This window comes from Oncorhynchus keta, chromosome 31 (genome assembly GCF_023373465.1).
Source record: "Oncorhynchus keta strain PuntledgeMale-10-30-2019 chromosome 31, Oket_V2, whole genome shotgun sequence".
Taxonomy (NCBI): domain Eukaryota; kingdom Metazoa; phylum Chordata; class Actinopteri; order Salmoniformes; family Salmonidae; genus Oncorhynchus; species Oncorhynchus keta.
Genome location: NC_068451.1, coordinates 10,798,495 through 10,818,238, shown reverse-complemented (window position 1 = coordinate 10,818,238; position 19,744 = coordinate 10,798,495). Strand labels below are relative to the sequence as shown.

Here is a 19,744-nt window from a genome sequence, read left to right as displayed (position 1 = left end):
GGCTATATCCTTCCTGTTTGGCCCTGTCCGGGAGTATCATCGGATGGGGCCACAGTGTCTCCTGACCCCTCCTGTCTCAGCCTCTAGTATTTATGCTGCAGTAGTTTGTGTCGAGGGGCTAGGGTCAGTTTGTTATATCTGGAGTACTTCTCCTGTCTTATCCGGTGTCCTGTGGTAATTGAAGTATGCTCTCTCTAATTCTCTCTTTCTCTCTCTCTCTCGAGGACCTGAGCCCTAGGATCATGCCTCAGGACTACCTGGCATGATGACTCCTTGCTGACCCCAGTCGCCCTGGCCGTGCTGCTGCTCCAGTTTCAACTGTTCTGCCTGCGGCTATGGAATCCTAACCTGTTCACCGGACGTGCTACCTGTCCCAGACCTATTGTTTGACCATGCAGGTAATTTATTAACATTTTAACATATTGGCCATGTTCTGTTATAATCTCCACCCGGCACAGCCAGAAGAGGACTGGCCACCCCTCATAACCTGGTTCCTCTCTAGGTTTCTTCCTAGGTTTTGGCCTTTCTAGGGAGTTTTTCCTAGCCAATGTGCTTCAACACCTGCATTGCTTGCTGTTTGGGGTTTTAGGCTGGGTTTCTGTACAGCACTTTGAGATATCAGCTGATGTACGAAGGGCTATATAAATTAATTTGATTTGATTCCAGCTGCGTATGGAGCCCCACCAGGGCATATTCGGTGACGACACAGCCGCCAAAAACATCAGGTTCCGCTGCAGCAGCAACCCCACCCTCACAGGCGCCGGGCCTGGACTACGGCGAGTACAGCCTCTGGAGCCCAGGATTGTGGCGATGGCGGAATCTGTGGCATCGAGACCAAGATGGACGAATACCAGTACGGTCTGGATGACTCATCTCTCAATGACGTGCGCTCCGACTGTTGCGCCAAACTCCAGCAGGTGAGATAAGATGGTTGTGATACCGGATCATTTATCATAGAGGGTCTTGTGTATGATATTGATATCATGGCAGCTCTAGAACAAGGTATATCACTCATTTTCTAACCCTCTGGTATTCTTTTGTCTTATCTTCACTGTAATAATCTGAGGGAGATACCTCTTCTGGACCAAACAGCCCAGACCTGTCGACACACAGGCACTGACCCATGGTCCATTCAAGCCAATCTACACTCAATATCTGAATCTACCACTAGTTCACACCTAATAAATCATTCAACTGTGTCTTTATGGCTCCTTCGTTCAGTGAGGCTGAAACAAATCACATTAGCTCCTACTGAATATAACCCACTCATCTCAGCTGAAGACCCCCCCCCCAGATCACTCCACAATACACACTGAAATCCTCATCAGCATGAGAACAGCATGTTTTCATAGAGCGTCTCTAATGAACCAATAAACTCAAAAGCAAAGTCATAACAAGTGTGCACAAAATGGAGGTGCTGACACATGCATTTCTCCTCCTAGAAAGGGAGCTAATTAAGAAATGACAAGGGTTATTAATTAATTTACAGTTTAAAGGCCTGACGGGGTTCGATAAGGCGGTGATTGGCATACACAGAGGTAATTGTGTTAATGTGTAATCTGCAAACGCAGTGAAAGACCGTGTGACTTTATCAAGCTGCTCCGCAATGGTTTTCACCAGATAATCAAACATGAGGCAATGGAGGCATACTTATAATGACCCATAATTCACTGCTCTGGAGTTTCTCTTTCATGCTAATGAGTGAACTTCTGGTGAACTCCAAGTTAAGTTCAAGCTTATTTGCCTCTTGGTACACAATACTTTAATTTAGTGTGGGTTAGATTGGAGTGATGACATAGGTCATCTGTATATGTATGTTGATACTTTGAAAGGAACCTTATAAGACCATGAAGTGTTTAAATGCAGACAAAATATGCATTTGTTTGCTGAGTCATAAGGAGCATCAGAGGTAGGTACATCCAACCAGATGAGCAGGTGACTGGCATGACCACTAGATGGCAGTGTTATCTTAGAGGTGAATTGACATGGTTCAGTGGATGGATGGTATGACACAGGAGCATTCAACTCTTACCCTACGAGGTCCGGTGCCTGCTGGCTTTCTGTTTTGCAGGATAATTAATTGCATCCACCTGGTGTCCCAGGTATAAATCAGTTCCTGGTAAGAGGGGAACAATGGGGGGAAAAGCAATGGGGCTGGCCTCGAGGTCCAGAGTTCAGTTTAAGGGGTATGACCGAACCAACTAGATGAAAACCAGTAAAAATAACAGTATACGCAATGTAGATGAATAGAAATGATTAAGTGATCCGTTTGAATGTCCTCTTACAGTTTGCAGTAAATCAATGAACCTTTATGGCCCTCTGGGCACAGAATGGTATTCCTTGAATTAACCTTGGCGTATCATTATACAAATATTTAGTCTGATAAAATCAGATCTTAAAACAAGATTACCAAAATTCTCCAGACATTCAGTATGCCACATTCAGCAGTTTTATCCCAAACCAAACATCAGTTCAGGTCTTAGTGGTAAACCCCATGGGCCACAGCGCTTTAGGCCATAAGTACAGTTGTTCAATACTACAACTGCAGGGTGGAAATGAGGATTTTGACACGCTCTAGTGGTCCACCTCGTCCCCTTGGTCATTTAAGATCTAATAATGCTTCCTGTAGTGGACAACATGGATATGATGTGGTTGTGGTTTCATAGCCCTTGTTATAATGACCCTGTCCTCCCCAGGGCTCCTAGCTCTCATGATGTATAGATCACCCCTGACCGCGAAACTCTACGTAAATAGGCTTGTTTTCACAAGCACCATTACCATGAGTTATGAACACATGGGACCCACGTAATGTATTTTAATACAGCAGCACAATGCCTATACATCTGATCAACTGTGACCCCTTCATGGTACTGAAAATGTAATAAGTAGATACGACAGATTTTAAACAATAGTTATGTTCGTTTTTTTTACCCCCTTGTGCCCCCTAAGAAAATGACATTGTCTGTAAGCGCATAGCTACACAGCACTCAGGTCCAGCCTGATCCAACAATGGAGAGTCCTTGTACTGTAGACTGAGGGACTGAAGTTTTCTGCATTTACCTCTTTACATTCTTTCAGCACTCCAAGGCCAACCTACAAGAGCCCTTCATTCGGGGGCCGATTCCAACCCGAGTTAAGCGTGTGTAAATGGAATGGAATGACCTTTTTATGCACCTTTCTCTCTACTGGTATTCTGACCTTGAACTTGAGAATAGCATGCTATTCAACCACTATTCGTTTTGGGTGGGGATCAAATAAATGAAGGTGTGGTGGAGGTGTGTCTACAGATATGCCGTATTCTAACCTCGACTTAATTCCCTCATAATTACACCATCTTTACACATGATGAAACAATGAATAAGGTCAACATCTACTTTATTATTTTCCCCTGATAGAAATAACACCATTCTCCATGCACTGTAATTTACAAATTGATAAGAGCTAGGTAAATGAGTAAGACGTTTGGATAAGGGGATTGTAAATATAAATGACAATCGTTTCCTAACCCTAAATAATACACAAGATCAGAGTATTTTAAAATCTACTAACTGTTGGTGGAAAGGAGATAGATATGTGTGTATTAAGATGGTTCTTTCATTAATCCCCATTCTGAACCAATTCTCTCAATTACACTGAGTGTACAAAACATTAGGAACACCTTCTTTTTCCATGACACTGACCAGGTGATTCCAGGTGAAAGCTATGATCTCTTATTGGGGAAATTGATTAAATCCACTAAAATCAGTGTAGATGAAGGGGAGGAGACAGGTTGAATAAGTATTTTTAGGCCTTGAGACAATTGAGACATGGATTGTGTATGTGTGCCATGTAGAGGGTGAATGGGCAAGACCAATATATTTAAGTGCCTTTGAATGTGATATGGTAGTAGGTGCCAGGCACACCGGTTTGAGTGTGACAAGAACTGCAACGCTGCTGGGGTTTTCACACTCAAATGTTTCTCGTGTATCAAGAATGGTCCATCACCTAAAGGCCATCCAGCTAACTTGACACAACTGTGGGAAGCATTGGAATCAACATGGGCCAGCATCCCTGTGGAACACTTGACACCTTGTAGAGTCCATGCCCTGATGAATTGAAGCTGTTCTGAGGATAAAAGGAGGTGCAACTCAATATTAGGAAGGTGTTCCCAATTTTTTGTACACTCACTGTCTTTCAAGAAAATTAGAATTAAAGGTACACCATATTTAATGGGATGGCTTTAGAAATATGTACTGAAAACCCTTCCGAATGAAAACTCCACGACAAAATCTGTTGGCCAGCAAGTGGGAGTGTTTTCAGCAGTTGAATTATATTTAGTCAGTAGGTGCAAGGTAGCCACACCTGAAAAGCTTGTTACACACCTGCAAAGCTTGTTACACACCTGCATACGGTAAGTATGGATACCAACTACCGAGAAGTGCTTAATAGATCAAAAAAAGAATATATTTTCTGAGAGTGAATCGGGCCCTTAGAGCTGAACCTGAACAAAACATGTCTCAGCTTGTTTTTCTCACTGGCCAATGTCATGTTTAACCACCCGTGTGATTCTAATGTCTAATGGTGCATTTTAGTGTTTACGGAATCTAAGACATTGAAGGTTGCACATAAAGCTTTACAAGAGACTTGAAAACTGAAAGACCACTGATGAGCGAAATGTGTAGTGCTGGGTAATGATTTGAGTTTAGGAACCCCAAACATGGCAAAATGCATTGGTTTTCAGAATTCCCCTACGAACATAAAACACCACAGGTGCACATTAAATATAAATAATTTTATAATATACAAATTGTACAGTCATGAACAGTAGGGATGTGGACATTTCCATGAAAAGCGAATACAAAGAATACCTTCGTTTTTACAAAGACTGCAGTGCATGACGGTAGCCGATGACCAAAGACACTCAACATTCAAAATGGCAGCGCAGGTGATGAAAACAGTAACATCAGAGATGAAACCTAACAATACAATTCCAGAGGCCACGAGCAAGCTAAAGTGACAACATAAAGAGATTGCCCTCCTACTGTATCATGTTTCTGTCATTTCTAATCTGTCCATTTCACATCATAACACACAGGAAATGAACCCTGGAACACACATTTTGCACAGCATTATCAAGAACAATTGCACTGCCACTGACTGCTGAGCTGTAGACAATTATGGTTACATAAAGACAGGAAATAGTAGATGACCTTTTTTCCATGAGTGGGTTGGAGGCGCTTGTTCTAGACAAGGCTGAGGTTAGTTAGTCACAGGATGAGGGATCGTCAAGGAAGAGTAAGTAAACAACATTCAGCATCATTTAACTGATGAAGTGCCAGATCCTGCTTCACCTTCTCTCCATATCCTTGTTTTTCAGTATCAGGAAAAATGTAGCCTACACACTCTCCCCAGAGTCTACTTATGTCAAAGCTGAGCAAATGTACAATCACAAATCATCTCTTATCACGAGGGATGAGGGCATGGAGTTCACGACCCCCCCAGGTAATACAAACGGATACAGGACCTGGTGTCATTTGACCCAAGGTTACAGTTGTCCATGTTAACGGTGTCCTACCGGAATGCTGTAGGTGTTAAAATACAATGATGTAAAGGATGAGATCACCTGATAGTTCCTGGCTGTATTTTTCCACACTTTCCTACCATAACTTGATGTACATTGTACTTGAACAGGCAGTATTGTCTTCTTGTAAAATAATATACAAAGGAACAAGGATCACAGATATTTAAAAAAAGACTCAAATTGGTATGAACAACAGAACTGATGAACACATAATAAACAATGTATGAATAAGCAAATATGACAGTCCTACGTGATCTTATATCCGGGCAAAAAGCGATTTGTTTAAATCTAAAGAGAAAAAATGACTTGATAAGAAGCCAATGGGGAAATCTGTCTCAGGTCCAGATAATCTCTACTGTTATCACAGAGGGGTGTTTTAGATTTACATTTCTTACTCATATTCATCCTAGTCACACAAATATTAAAACTGACAAGTCATTTATATTCTCTCTCTAGCTGTGACCCACAAAGCTAAATAAAATATGTTGAATACAACAAGTGCTTATTAAAGCTCGTAATCGCCTAAAGCGAAGTGTCGCTGGAGAAAAACAATACCACAGATAATATCACAAAATAAAAAAAAGATCCTGACTTCATATCAAATCTGCTATTTGACATGTGGGCAAACTCCTTTCTACTTGAACAAGTAGCAGCTGTGGAAAATCCATCAAATATGGTTCAAACATGACCTCTGACCACTTGGCCATTAGTAATGACCTCACGCCTACAGCATGGACCATATGGTGGGAAAAGTTGCCAATGACGACTCCATAGCTACAAATCCCCAATATGCCTAAGGAGGTAGCTAGCTCCAGTATGAGCGTTAGAAAGCACACTTCAGCTAGCGTTAGCACGACAGAATACACCGAGCCTAACTTCAAATCAAAAACAGAAACTTACCCTTTAAATCAAGAACACCTGTTAAAGCCAAATTCCTTACCTCACGTTCAAATCTAAAACAGAGAACACTGAACTTACCCTCATATTACCTTCAAACACTGATTGTAGCAACCCTCTCAGGCTATAACACTGAAACCACCTTGAAACTTCTGACATTTGTACTTGACGATTTTAGGCCCAGTATCACAATAAGGCTATCCTGGTCACAGTTTGGAATTCTATTCTATACAATACATCTGCCATTGAGATGAACATTTCAGAACAGTCGGTTATTCAGAAAAATACCACATCTACAAAACGGCGACAAGCCTATATTCATCTGTAAACATACAGGTTTCTACAGACTTTGCTTAGCAACTGCGGCACAAGAAAAATCAATCCCTATGACAATCACAATCCAAATGAAGTGCTATTTGTTATTTTTCGAGGTGAGGTTTTCCACTGTCAATAGCCACATAAGTGACCCCCATTATAAATGTATGACTTGACTGACACCCCACTGACAACGTCCATTAGCCGGTTAATGATTTCTCCACACAGCATCGATGCAGCACCACTTTAAAATGAAAAGCAACACGATACCTTGAAAGACTACATTAGGATTTTGGTATGGTCAGAAATGACACCGTCAAGAGGGGCTTTTAAAAGCTTGAGGTGAAATACTAAAGCAAAGTCAATGGAAAATGGCAATTCGAACACAGCTATTCCAAATTGCTCAATCATTTTTTTTTAACTTCTTCTGCGCTCCGTTTCTATCTTGAACACCCAGTTGTGGCACAGCTCATAACCTTGCCCTCATACTTGCCAAGTACTTTTTAATGACCATTGATTGGAAAAGCTATTAAAATCAAACGTGTGTAAACTCTCAACGTTGACTCAACATTTCCATGTGTGGTTCTCATCACACTTCACTTCCACTCACCCACACACATTCAATGGAGATTTACTCCATTATCAAACCCTTGACTTGGCTTGGATATTGACACATTCGGAATGCAAGGCGAATGCATCATACCTACTATAAGAATCAAAGCGATTATCAGCATCATCTGTAGTACTTTACATTATGTGCTGAAAGTAAATCAAGTTCCATTCACCTTGCATTGGATTGCCTGTCGCAACAACAGCCACTACATTTCCCATAGTGCTCCTCATCTAAACCCATGTGACATACAGTAACTGTACCACTATGGTACTGTACAAATAAGGACAAGCGAGTTTGCCTGGTTAAAGTCTGTGTTTCTTCAGACCCAAGCCCCACTGGTTCCATCAATTTGTCCATTATATCCAGTGACTCTCGTACATTAGTATCCTGCGCATCATTCTCAGTTATGTATGTTCACTATGTGTAGGCATAGGATCAGTCTGAGGCTGTGACAGAGACTGGTGTGTGTCCATCTGTGGTAGAGATGTGTCCGTTGTGGAGAGATGCTGCAGAGGATAGAGTGATTACATGGTAGGAGGATGTTGCAGCAATTTAGGCTGTTCCAGGGGGTAATGGTGACTTTGTGGAGCCCCTATCTCAGGTTATGATGTTTTGTAGGTAAATGATTGATGGGTAGGAAAACCCTTAGGTGTGATGTCTGCTGTGGTCTGAAGAGGTTTACACATCCGACCTTTGACTTTCTTCGGGGCATTGATTGGTCAATTTGATCTGTCCATCATCCTTTACTGCCTTTTGCACCTCCTGCACTAAATGTTCATCCTGGTCAGCTGGGTCTTGTTGCAAGTTAACATTCTCAGTTTCTCCATTCTCTTCCCCTCCATTTGTCTCTTCCTTAGTCTCAACCCCATTTTCCTTCACTTCTATTTCAGCTCCTCCCCCTTTCTCCTCTTTCTGCCCTTGCTCTTTGGTCTCCACCTCCACCTCTGAACCCTTGGTAGTTTCGGTTTCGTCATCAACTGCCACCCCATTTTCTTTCTCTTCCACGATCTCCCTTTCTCCATCTCTTTCCCCCTCAGTCTCTGCCCCTGCTTCTTCTCCCTCCTGCACTCTCCCCTCTTTGTCGCTCTTGTCATCTGTTCCTGCAGCTCCAACTCTCTCCTCCCCAGTTTCTACCCCGCTTTCTACCCCTTCCTCAGTTTCTGCCTCAACTTTTTTCTCTTCCTCCACCTCACAGAGAGCCTCACCCTCTTTACACACAGTCTCTACCTCCACCTCTTTCACTTTCTCCTTTTTGTTCCCCCTGTTTCCCTTCACGTTCCTCTCCTCTTTGAGCACCTTTTCCCCATCGTCAAGAATCTTGGAATCTTCCAGATCTTTCTCTGCTGCCGATTGCTTGTTTTTCTTCTTCTTCTTGTTTTTTGACGTGTCTTTAACAGAGTTCTTGTTGGACTTGCTTTTGAATATCAGTTTCTGAAAGACAGGATGTTTGTGTAAGAACATTTCTCTAAACTGCTGTTCCATTGGCCATGTTAAGGATGGACAGACAGACTGTTGGAAATGGACATAATAGCAAACTTGGAAAGAACAAATTAAAATGATTCTCATTGTGGGGAATGAAATGGTAATTTCAAGGGAATTGATTGGTGCCTTCAGGGGTACAGACCAAACAAGAACATATGGCTGGTAATAATTTTTGAGATTGCCTTCATTGACCCTCTTTTAGCTGAGACTTACAGTATACTGAGGCAAACAGCATGTTTCCTGCACACAAACATTCACATTATTATTCTCTGCCCCACTCTGCCAGGGTTATTGCCCATCAGTTTGGTTGCCAATGGTGACCAGAGTTTAAATTCAAGTCACAGAAAATATCAACACAGATTCATTCCACAAAGGACAAAGGTCAAATCTAGAGGTTATATCGGTACAATCTAGGGTCAAATGGAAAGTTCTTTCTCAACATGCATTGCCGTGGTTACCACAGAATGGCTCATATCTCAGGAAGAAAGGGGTTCATTCACATTTGACCGGCAGTGTGCATATTTATCTCTGTGAAAACAAAAAGAAGTGTGGTATGTTGAGGGGTGATGTTGGCCTTGGAACGCTGCTCTGGCTAGTGAACAAGCTGCGAGTCGACCCACATGTGCATAAGACAAACACTAGGAGGGGTCACAATGAGAGGTCACACACCTTGGAGTCCCCCCTCTTGCGGGGAAGGACAGGTCTCTGAAGAAAAACGACCTGCTTGGTGGCCAAACTTCCATCACTAGGGCAGAGGGAGAGATAGGGAGATGGAGAGATAACAGGTAGAGGTGAAATTGGAGAGAGGGAGGGAGAGAGAATATAATTAGAACTGAAATGATTGTTACTTTATTTGTAGACAACAACATCTGTACCATCGATAAAGAAATCCATGTCACACAAATCAGATTGCCACAAGCTCTTTTAGAAATACTTGGGGTCATTTCAGAGCAAGGAAGAGAGGAATGGAAAATGCAGTTTGTATTATAATGCTCCAGTTCCACATGGGGGAGGAATCCACACTCCAGGGTAGACCTTATAATGGTTTGTGTGACTAGTATGGTCAGCGCTGATGCTATATTAATAGCTGACATCTACCACAGATGTGAGTTACATAGCAGTGGTCAACCTCGATAATTCTGCTTTCTTCCCTTTCTGTCCTTTCTTGTTAACCCGAGAAACCAAAAAGGAATTTGGAGAAATGATGTATGTAAATGTGAATATGTTCTATGCTTAGGAGAGAGTTCAGACACCAAGAGAAAGAGACCATGTTTACTGGTTTCCCCAAAACATGGCTGTCCTCATAAACCTCTCCAAAATAATCCCTGTCCATGCACATGTCACACTCTGTGTTCATTTATGGATAATCCATACAGCACAGATGACAGACAGACTAATCCACCGAGGAGATTCTGTCATCAGAGGGCTTCCGGTCTCTCGTGCTTGCTCTCTCTCCTGTTCATCTCTCTTCGTTCCATCTCACACGCATAACCTTCTCTCTGCTTCTCTCCTTCATCTTTCCATCCGACATGCACGTATCGACTCGGTTTCTTACTTTAGCCTGCTGTTTCTAACGATCTGTCTCCTTCACTTTACTTCTCTGCTTCTTCCTCTTCTGTGAGCTTCATGTAGACTTTCTCTGTCCGTTCCCTTTTCCCTTCTCTCTTTTGTATTTCCTCTGATCTCCCTCTCCAGATCGCTCTCTCTGTCACTTCCTCTCTCGGACTCCCTCATCCGTTAAAATGTATGTACTCTTATACACATGGGGAAGAAGCAGCTTGGAGTTAAGCTGGATCCTTAACTTGGCATATGAAGAACAACGGAAATGTATGATAGGGTGACAACGGTATAGCGCTGGCTGCAAATCTTCCCCACAACATCAAATGGGCTTCCAGATCTCCTGTAGAGGCTTACTATCTAAACCACCCCCATTTCCCATCCCTCCCTCCTTACCCTATTTTCCAGGCTGTCATATTGCCCGACAGCTTCCTGCTGAATGAAAGCGGAAAAGCCAACCGGAGTCCTAAGAAAAAGCCCATTAAAGTAGAACGGAGCGGATGAATTACTGGCCCCTTGTTGCTACAGTCCTCTCATAGCTGTCAGTGTCTTGTTACTACAGTCCTCTCATAGCTGTCAGTGTCTTGTTGCTACAGTCCTCCCAAAGCTGTCAGTGTCTTGCTGCTACAGTCCTCCCATAGCTGTCAGTGTCTTGTTGCTACAGTCCTCTCATAGCTGTCAGTGTCTTGTTGCTACAGTCCTCTCATAGCTGTCAGTGTCTTGTTGCTACAGTCCTCTCATAGCTGTCAGTGTCTTGTTGCTACAGTCCTCCCATAGCTGTCAGTGTCTTGTTGCTACAGTCCTCTCATAGCTGTCAGTGTCTTGTTGCTACAGTCCTCTCATAGCTGTCAGTGTCTTGTTGCTACAGTCCTCTCATAGCTATCAGTGTCTTGTTGCTACAGTCCTCTCACAGCTGTCAGTGTCTTGTTGCTACAGTCCTCTCATAGCTGTCAGTGTCTTGTTGCTACAGTCCTCTCATAGCTATCAGTGTCTTGTTGCTACAGTCCTCTCATAGCTGTCAGTGTCTTGTTGCTACAGTCCTCTCATAGCTGTCAGTGTCTTGTTGCTACAGTCCTCTCATAGCTATCAGTGTCTTGTTGCTACAGTCCTCTCACAGCTGTCAGTGTCTTGTTGCTATAGTCCTCTCATAGCTGTCAGTGTCTTGTTGCTACAGTCCTCTCATAGCTGTCAGTGTCTTGTTGCTACAGTCCTCTCATAGCTGTCAGTGTCTTGTTGCTACAGTCCTCTCATAGCTGTCATTGTCTTGTTGCTACAGTCCTCTCATAGCTGTCAGTGTATTGTTGCTACAGTCCTCTCATAGCTATCAGTGTCTTGTTGCTACAGCCCTCTCATAGCTGTCAGTGTCTTGTTGCTACAGTCCTCTCATAGCTGTCAGTGTCTTGTTGCTACAGTCCTCTCATAGCTATCAGTGTCTTGTTGCTACAGTCCTCTCACAGCTGTCAGTGTCTTGTTGCTACAGTCCTCTCATAGCTGTCAGTGTCTTGTTGCTACAGTCCTCTCATAGCTGTCAGTGTCTTGTTGCTACAGTCCTCTCATAGCTATCAGTGTCTTGTTGCTACAGTCCTCTCATAGCTGTCAGTGTCGTGTTGCTACAGTCCTCTCATAGCTGTCAGTGTCTGCAGTACTGGAACATAAACTTCATATACCAGCAACAAGACTTCCTTTGGTACAGTGGTAGGGGAACTTGGTGTATCATGTTTAGTGGTTACCTGTGGTTGTTCAATTCAGATTTATTCATGTTTTCTGTAGTGTAATGTTAAGCATTTATAACGGTATAATGAAGCGCTTACTTATTTACTTAAAACAGTTACGATGTCCAAACATCAGATTTACACCAAACGTAACATGTTTCATGTGGCAGAAATATGCTGCACATTACCACGTGCACCTTCACATTCATGTTACGTTGATTAAAGAAGCCTTGAGTCCCGGTGGATGTTCACTTTAGATGCTAACTAGTGTGTACGTAGGCCTATGCAGATCAGAGTCCATGTAGACCCCATTGGAAGAAGTGCACTTTGCTCATCCTCAGATAGTATCCCAACGTGCATTAGCTTTAATATAGTTGTGAAAATTGGAAGAGTCAACATAATAAAAGTGTAATGAACAAGCTAATCTGAAATGGGTCATCAGCTACCGTTGCTGTGCACAAAGAGACGAGTGTTTCAGAGATGGAGAGAAATGAGCGTTGCTGTGTTGTATCTAGGCCGGCTCTCTGATTAATTAGCCATGTTGCGCTGTTGTGTTGTTGCAATTTGAGAGAGAGAGATACAAATAAAGAGTGATGAAAAAACAAGGGACGAAAATAGAGTGGTAATTAATCAGCTATGCTCGGGAACGGTCACAAACACGACCCCCAGAGACAAGGTCACGCAAGGGAAACATATAACTGCAACCCTGTTGAACTCTAAGCATATACTTGGAGTCTACATGAGCGTGACACAACACATAACTCTGACTACTAGCGGCAATCAGTAGTTGAAACAATAACAAAGTGTTCTCCCCACCACGGTTTCAGTCAAAAACGGGGGCATGGGGTTGGAGAAATGTTACCACTCAAATTCTATGGATGCAAGGACCATCCATGATATTAAAATGATAGTTTTAACCATGTGTTCAGTTTGTTTGCCTTTACTTTGTTTACAAACATTGGAGTGAAACAAGCTTCCATTTTGGGTTCTGATGTGGTACGACAGTTGAACTAAGCTCACAAGATATTTATTTACAAGTTATATTCTTCAAGGATCAATGCAAGGGGTACATATCATTGGATTGGACGTGTTCTGACTTGTGATAATGATGAGTGATTGTGCTTGTGACTGTGTAAAGTGGGGTTTCAGGTGAGAGACTTGGAAGTCATGTTGTGGCTGCTGATAGATGACTGAGCTGTTGACTGCTAGCGAATGTGTGCGTGCATAGTCCTCATATAAGATGAATGAGTCAGCAGAGGCTGAGCAGAAGAACCGTTACATTTCTCTGAAGGGATTTTCCAGTTACACACATTTGTGGGTTTAAACTGTCTCGCACCACACGCTGTTACGTATGAACCTGCCAATTGGGGCCAGTTAGTATTTTCCTCGAACAACCTGTTCGAGTTCTTCTGACTGACTTCACAATCCATTTAAGTTGAGCTGTTAATTTACCAGTGATATGGGCTGAGATGGGTGCTCTTTGAAATCAAAGAGAAGGCAATGTAATCTCCAGAGGGTTAATCAGGTTGACCAATCGATACCAGAGTTAGGTAACCAGGAGATATGGTGGTCATTCAGGCCCGAACTCAACATTAGTGAGAGTGTGTATTGGAAGGTGAAAGTAGTTACCTGTTGGTCTTGATGATGGGTGTAGGCAGCACACATGTGAGTCTCCAGCCGTACATGGCAAGAGACTGCAGCAGGGGAACATAGTCTGTCTTCACCTGCAGGCCCTAAAGAGAGAATACAAAACACATGAATATTACATACTCCAGTTATACACAAACACTATACTATACTATACAGATAACACTGCTACTCCTACTGCTCTCTCCTCGTCCGCCCACGTGTTCTCACACACCCCGAGAGCTTCTGGTCAGCGGGGTGGTGGCACCGGGATCCTCATCTCTCCCAAGTGGTCTTTCTCTCTTTCTCCCCTTACCCATCTGTCTATCGCCTCCTTTGAATTCCATGCTGTCACAGTTACCAGCCCTTTCAAGCTTAACATCCTTATCATTTATCGCCCTCCAGGTTCCCTTGGAGAGTTCATCAATGAGCTTGATGCCTTGATAAGCTCCTTTCCTGAGGACGGCTCACCTCTCACAGTTCTGGGCGACTTTAACCTCCCCACGTCTACCTTTGACTCATTCCTCTCTGCCTCCTTCTTTCCACTCCTCTCCTCTTTTGACCTCACCCTCTCACCTTCCCCCTACTCACAAGGCAGGCAATACGCTTGACCTCATCTTTACTAGATGCTGTTCTTCCACTAACCTCATTGCAACTCCCCTCCAAGTCTCCGACCACTACCTTGTATCCTTTTCCCTCTCGCTCTCATCCAACACTTCCCACGCTGCCCCTACTCGGATGGTATCGCGCCGTCCCAACCTTCGCTCTCTCTCCCCCGCTACTCTCTCCTCTTCCATCCTATCATCTCTTCCCTCTGCTCAAACCTTCTCCAACTTATCTCCTGATTCTGACTCCTCAACCCTCCTCTCCTCCCTCTCTGCATCCTTTGACTCTCTATGTCCCCTATCCTCCAGGCCGGCTCGGTCCTCCCCTCCCGCTCCGTGGCTCGACGACTCATTGCGAGCTCACAGAACAGGGCTCCGGGCAGCCGAGCGGAAATGGAGGAAAACTCGCCTCCCTGCGGACCTGGCATCCTTTCACTCCCTCCTTTCTACATTTTCCTCCTCTGTCTCTGCTGCTAAAGCCACTTTCTACCATTCTAAATTCCAAGCATCTGCCTCTAACCCTAGGAAGCTCTTTGCCACCTTCTCCTCCCTCCTGAATCCCCCCTCCCTCTCTGCAGATGACTTCGTCAACCATTTTGAAAAGAAGGTCGACGACATCCGATCCTCGTTTGCTAAGTCAAACGACACCGCTGGTTCTGCTCACACTGCCCTACCCTATGCTCTGACCTCTTTCTCCCCTCTCTCTCCAGATGAAATCTCGCGTCTTGTGACGGCCGGCCGCCCAACAACCTGCCCGCTTGACCCTATCCCCTCCTCTCTTCTCCAGACCATTTCCGGAGACCTTCTCCCTTACCTCACCTCGCTCATCAACTCATCCCTGACCGCTGGCTACGTCCCTTCCGTCTTCAAGAGAGCGAGAGTTGCACCCCTTCTGAAAAAACCTACACTCGATCCCTCCGACGTCAACAACTACAGACCAGTATCCCTTCTCTCTTTTCTCTCCAAAACTCTTGAGCGTGCCGTCCTTGGCCAGCTCTACCGCTATCTCTCTCAGAATGACCTTCTTGATCCAAATCAGTCAGGTTTCAAGACTAGTCATTCAACTGAGACTGCTCTTCTCTGTATCACGGAGGCGCTCCGCACTGCTAAAGCTAACTCTCTCTCCTCTGCTCTCATCCTTCTAGACCTATCGGCTGCCTTCGATACTGTGAACCATCAGATCCTCCTCTCCACCCTCTCCGAGTTGGGCATCTCCGGCGCGGCCCACGCTTGATTGCGTCTTACCTGACAGGTCGCTCCTACCAGGTGGCGTGGCGAGAATCTGTCTCCTCACCACGCGCTCTCACCACTGGTGTCCCCCAGGGCTCTGTTCTAGGCCCTCTCTTATTCTCGCTATACACCAAGTCACTTGGCTCTGTCATAACCTCACATGGTCTCTCCTATCATTGCTATGCAGACGACACACAATTAATCTTCTCCTTTCCCCCTTCTGATGACCAGGTGGCGAATCGCATCTCTGCATGTCTGGCAGACATATCAGTGTGGATGACGGATCACCACCTCAAGCTGAACCTCAGCAAGACGGAGCTCCTCTTCCTCCCGGGGAAGGACTGCCCGTTCCATGATCTCGCCATCACGGTTGACAACTCCATTGTGTCCTCCTCCCAGAGCGCTAAGAACCTTGGCGTGATCCTGGACAACACCCTGTCGTTCTCAACTAACATCAAGGCGGTGTCCCGTTCCTGTAGGTTCATGCTCTACAACATCCGCAGAGTACGACCCTGCCTCACACAGGAAGCGGCGCAGGTCCTAATCCAGGCACTTGTCATCTCCCGTCTTGATTACTGCAACTCGCTGTTGGCTGGGCTCCCTGCCTGTGCCATTAAACCCCTACAACTCATCCAGAACGCCGCAGCCCGTCTGGTGTTCAACCTTCCCAAGTTCTCTCACGTCACCCCGCTCCTCCGCTCTCTCCACTGGCTTCCAGTTGAAGCTCGCATCCGCTACAAGACCATGGTGCTTGCCTACGGAGCTGTGAGGGGAACGGCACCTCAGTACCTCCAGGCTCTGATCAGGCCCTACACCCAAACAAGGGCACTGCGTTCATCCACCTCTGGCCTGCTCGCCTCCCTACCACTGAGGAAGTACAGTTCCCGCTCAGCCCAGTCAAAACTGTTCGCTGCTCTGGCCCCCCAATGGTGGAACAAACTCCCTCACGACGCCAGGACAGCGGAGTCAATCACCACCTTCCGGAGACACCTGAAACCCCACCTCTTCAAGGAATACCTAGGATAGGGTAAGTAATCCTTCTCACCCCCCCCCCCCTAAAAAGATTTAGATGCACTATTGTAAAGTGGCTGTTCCACTGGATGTCTTAAGGTGTATGCACCAATTTGTAAGTCGCTCTGGATAAGAGCGTCTGCTAAATGACTTAAATGTAAATGTAAATGTACACGGACGCACAAGCACAAGTACGAGTAGGGCTGGCACCATTATCGTTTCATCCTATTACTGACAATTATAGACAATAACTGTGAACTTCAAAAAGAATGATCATAATAGTCATAATGCATATTCATTTTAAGAGAAGGGGGATTCAACTTCATATTCAAGTAGATATAAATGACTCAATGGCAGTTTTTCATTTTTACGTGAAGTGGGTAAAGTTAGTAATCATTTTACGAGCAGAACGGCACCGTTGGGAGTAGCTTCATTTCCAAAAGTTCCAAGAGGTTTTTGACACAGGGGTGTTACCAAAGCTGGGTTGTACTCATTAGGTTTGTCGTAGCTATTTTTCAGAGATGCATTACGAGGCTCAAAACATTTTAACAAAATTGACAATTATGACAATAACTGTGCCCATTTGCATGACAAGTAATATATGCCATTTAGCAGACGCTTTTATCCAAAGCGACTTACAGTCATGTGTGCATACATTCTACGTATGGGTGTTCCCGGGGATCGAACCCACTACCCTGGCGTTACAAGCGCCATGCTCTACCAACTGAGCTACAGAAGGACCACGTAATCTTTACCCAAAATTCCAACGTATGAAAACACACACGCAGGCAGACAGGCACACACACGCATAAATGTATGCATGCATAAACACATAGACCATTAAAACCCCATGAAAAGATCCACGATTACCCAAGCTCTTGACAACAGATGATGAACTATGTATGATGCATAGCAAAATACATGCATTTCTGTCAGATTGTTCGTTGGTATGACAGTGTAGTGCACAAGAGATTTGGGTTAAAGACACACGCTCGTCGCACGCACACATGCGCTAACGCCTCTGCTCACACAGGAAGTGTGTTTGTGGTGTTCCATCTCCTCTGCATCTGCCCTCACTGACAAACCACAGCACATGTCAGATATGAAAAGAAATACACTGCTCAAAAAAATAAAGGGAACACTAAAATAACACATCTTAGATCTGAATGAATGAAATATTCTTATTAAATAATTTTTTCTTTACATAGTTGAATGTGCTGACAACAAAATCACACAAAAATTATCAATGGAAATCAAATTTATCAACCCATGGAGGTCTGGATTTGGAGTCACACTCAAAATTAAAGTGGAAAACCACACTACAGGCTGATCCAACTTTGATGTAATGTCCTTAAAACAAGTCAAAATGAGGCTCAGAAGTGTGTGTGGCCTCCACGTGCCTGTATGACCTCCCTACAATGCCTGGGCCTGCTCCTGATGAGGTGGCGGATGGTCTCCTGACGGATCTCCTCCCAGACCTGGACTAAAGCATCCGCCAACTCCTGGACAGTCTGTGGTGCAACGTGGCGTTGGTGGATGGAGCGAGACATGATGTCCCAGATGTTCCCAGATGTGCTCAATTGGATTCAGGTCTGGGGAACGGGCGGGCCAGTCCATAGCAACAATGCCTTCCTCTTGCGGGAACTGCTGACACACTCCAGCCACATGAGGTCTAGCATTGTCTTGCATTAGGAGGAACCCAGGGCCAACCGCACCAGCATATGGTCTCACATGGGGTCTGAGGATCTCATCTCGGTACCTAATGGCAGTCAGGCTACCTCTGGCGAGCACAGTGAGGGCTGTGCAGCCCCCCAAAGAAATGCCACCCCAGACCATGACTGACCCACCGCCAAACCGGTCATGCTGGAGGATGTTGCAGGCAGCAGAACGTTCTCCACGGCGTCTCCAGACTCTGTCACGTCTGTCACATGTGCTCAGTGTGAACCTGCTTTCATCGGTGAGGAGCACAGGGCGCCAGTGGTGAATTTGCCAATCTTGGTGTTTTCCGACGTCCCCCACTTCTGACCGTTTGAGCAGACACATGCACATTTGTGGCCTGCTGGAGGTCGTTTTGCAGGGCTCTGACAGTGCTCCTCCTGCTCCTCCTTGCACAAACACGGAGGTAGCGGTCCTGCTGCTGGGTTTTTGCCCTCCTACGGCCTCCTCCACGTCTCCTGATGTACTGGCCTGTCTCCTGGTAGCGCCTCCATGCTCTGGACACTACGCTGACAGACACAGCAAACCTTCTTGCCACAGCTCGCATTCATGTGCCATCCTGGATGAGCTGCACTACCTGAGCCACTTGTGTGGGTTGTAGACTCCGTCTCATGCTACCACTAGAGTGAAAGCACCACCAGCATTCAAAAGTGACCAAAACATCAGCCAAGAAGCCTAGGAACTGAGAAGTGGTCTGTGGTCACCACCTGCAGAACCACTCCTTCATTGGGGGTGTCTTGCTAATTGCCTATAATTTCCACCTGTTGTCTATTCCATTTGCACAACAGCATGTGAAATGTATTGTCAATCAGTGTTGCTTCCTAAGTGGACAGTTTGATTTCACAGAAATGTGATTGACTTGGAGTTACATTGTGTTGTTTAAGTGTTCCCTTTGTTTTTTTGAGCAGTGTATATATTGCACACGTTGTAGTTCTACACGGGCATCAACAGTACATTTGGGTCCCAAACCAACAGATTGTATTGTAGTATTTATTATTTTTTTAAATTTACCCTGTTTTCTCCCCAATTTCGTGGTATCCAATTGTTTAGTAGCTACTATCTTGTCTCATCGCTACAACTCCCGTACTGGCTCGGGAGAGACAAAGGTTGAAAGTCATGCGTCCTCCGATACACAACCCAACCAAGCCGCACTGCTTCTTAATACAGCGCGCATCCTACCCGGAAGTCAGCCGCAGCAATGTGTCGGAGGAAACACCGTGCACCTGGCAACCTTGGTTAGCTCGCACTGCGCCCACAGAAGTCGCTGGTGCGCGACGAGACTAGAATATCCCTACGGACCTCCCGGTCGTGTCCGATTACGACAGAGTCTGGGCGTGAACCCAGACTCTCTGGTGGCACAGCTGGCGCTGCAGTACAGTGCCCTTAACCACTGCGCCCCCTGGAGGCCTCACAATCAAGT

General features: G+C 45.0%; 1 protein-coding gene across 2 annotated transcripts in view; it reads right to left on the bottom strand.

The window, feature by feature from the left end:
- Positions 1-4,752: 4,752 nt before the first annotated feature.
- The window catches only part of LOC118364392 (raftlin-like), a 79,902-nt gene continuing 64,910 nt past the window's right edge, over positions 4,753-19,744 (bottom strand). For both annotated transcript variants that reach the window (XM_035745895.2, XM_035745896.2), the window contains exons 8-10: positions 13,766-13,869; positions 9,537-9,612; positions 4,753-8,816 (exon numbers count right to left, since the gene is read on the bottom strand). In XM_035745895.2, the coding sequence (XP_035601788.1) occupies positions 8,064-8,816; positions 9,537-9,612; positions 13,766-13,869 (933 nt within the window). In that variant the 3' untranslated portion in view covers positions 4,753-8,063. The remainder of the gene's footprint in view (positions 8,817-9,536; positions 9,613-13,765; positions 13,870-19,744) is intronic.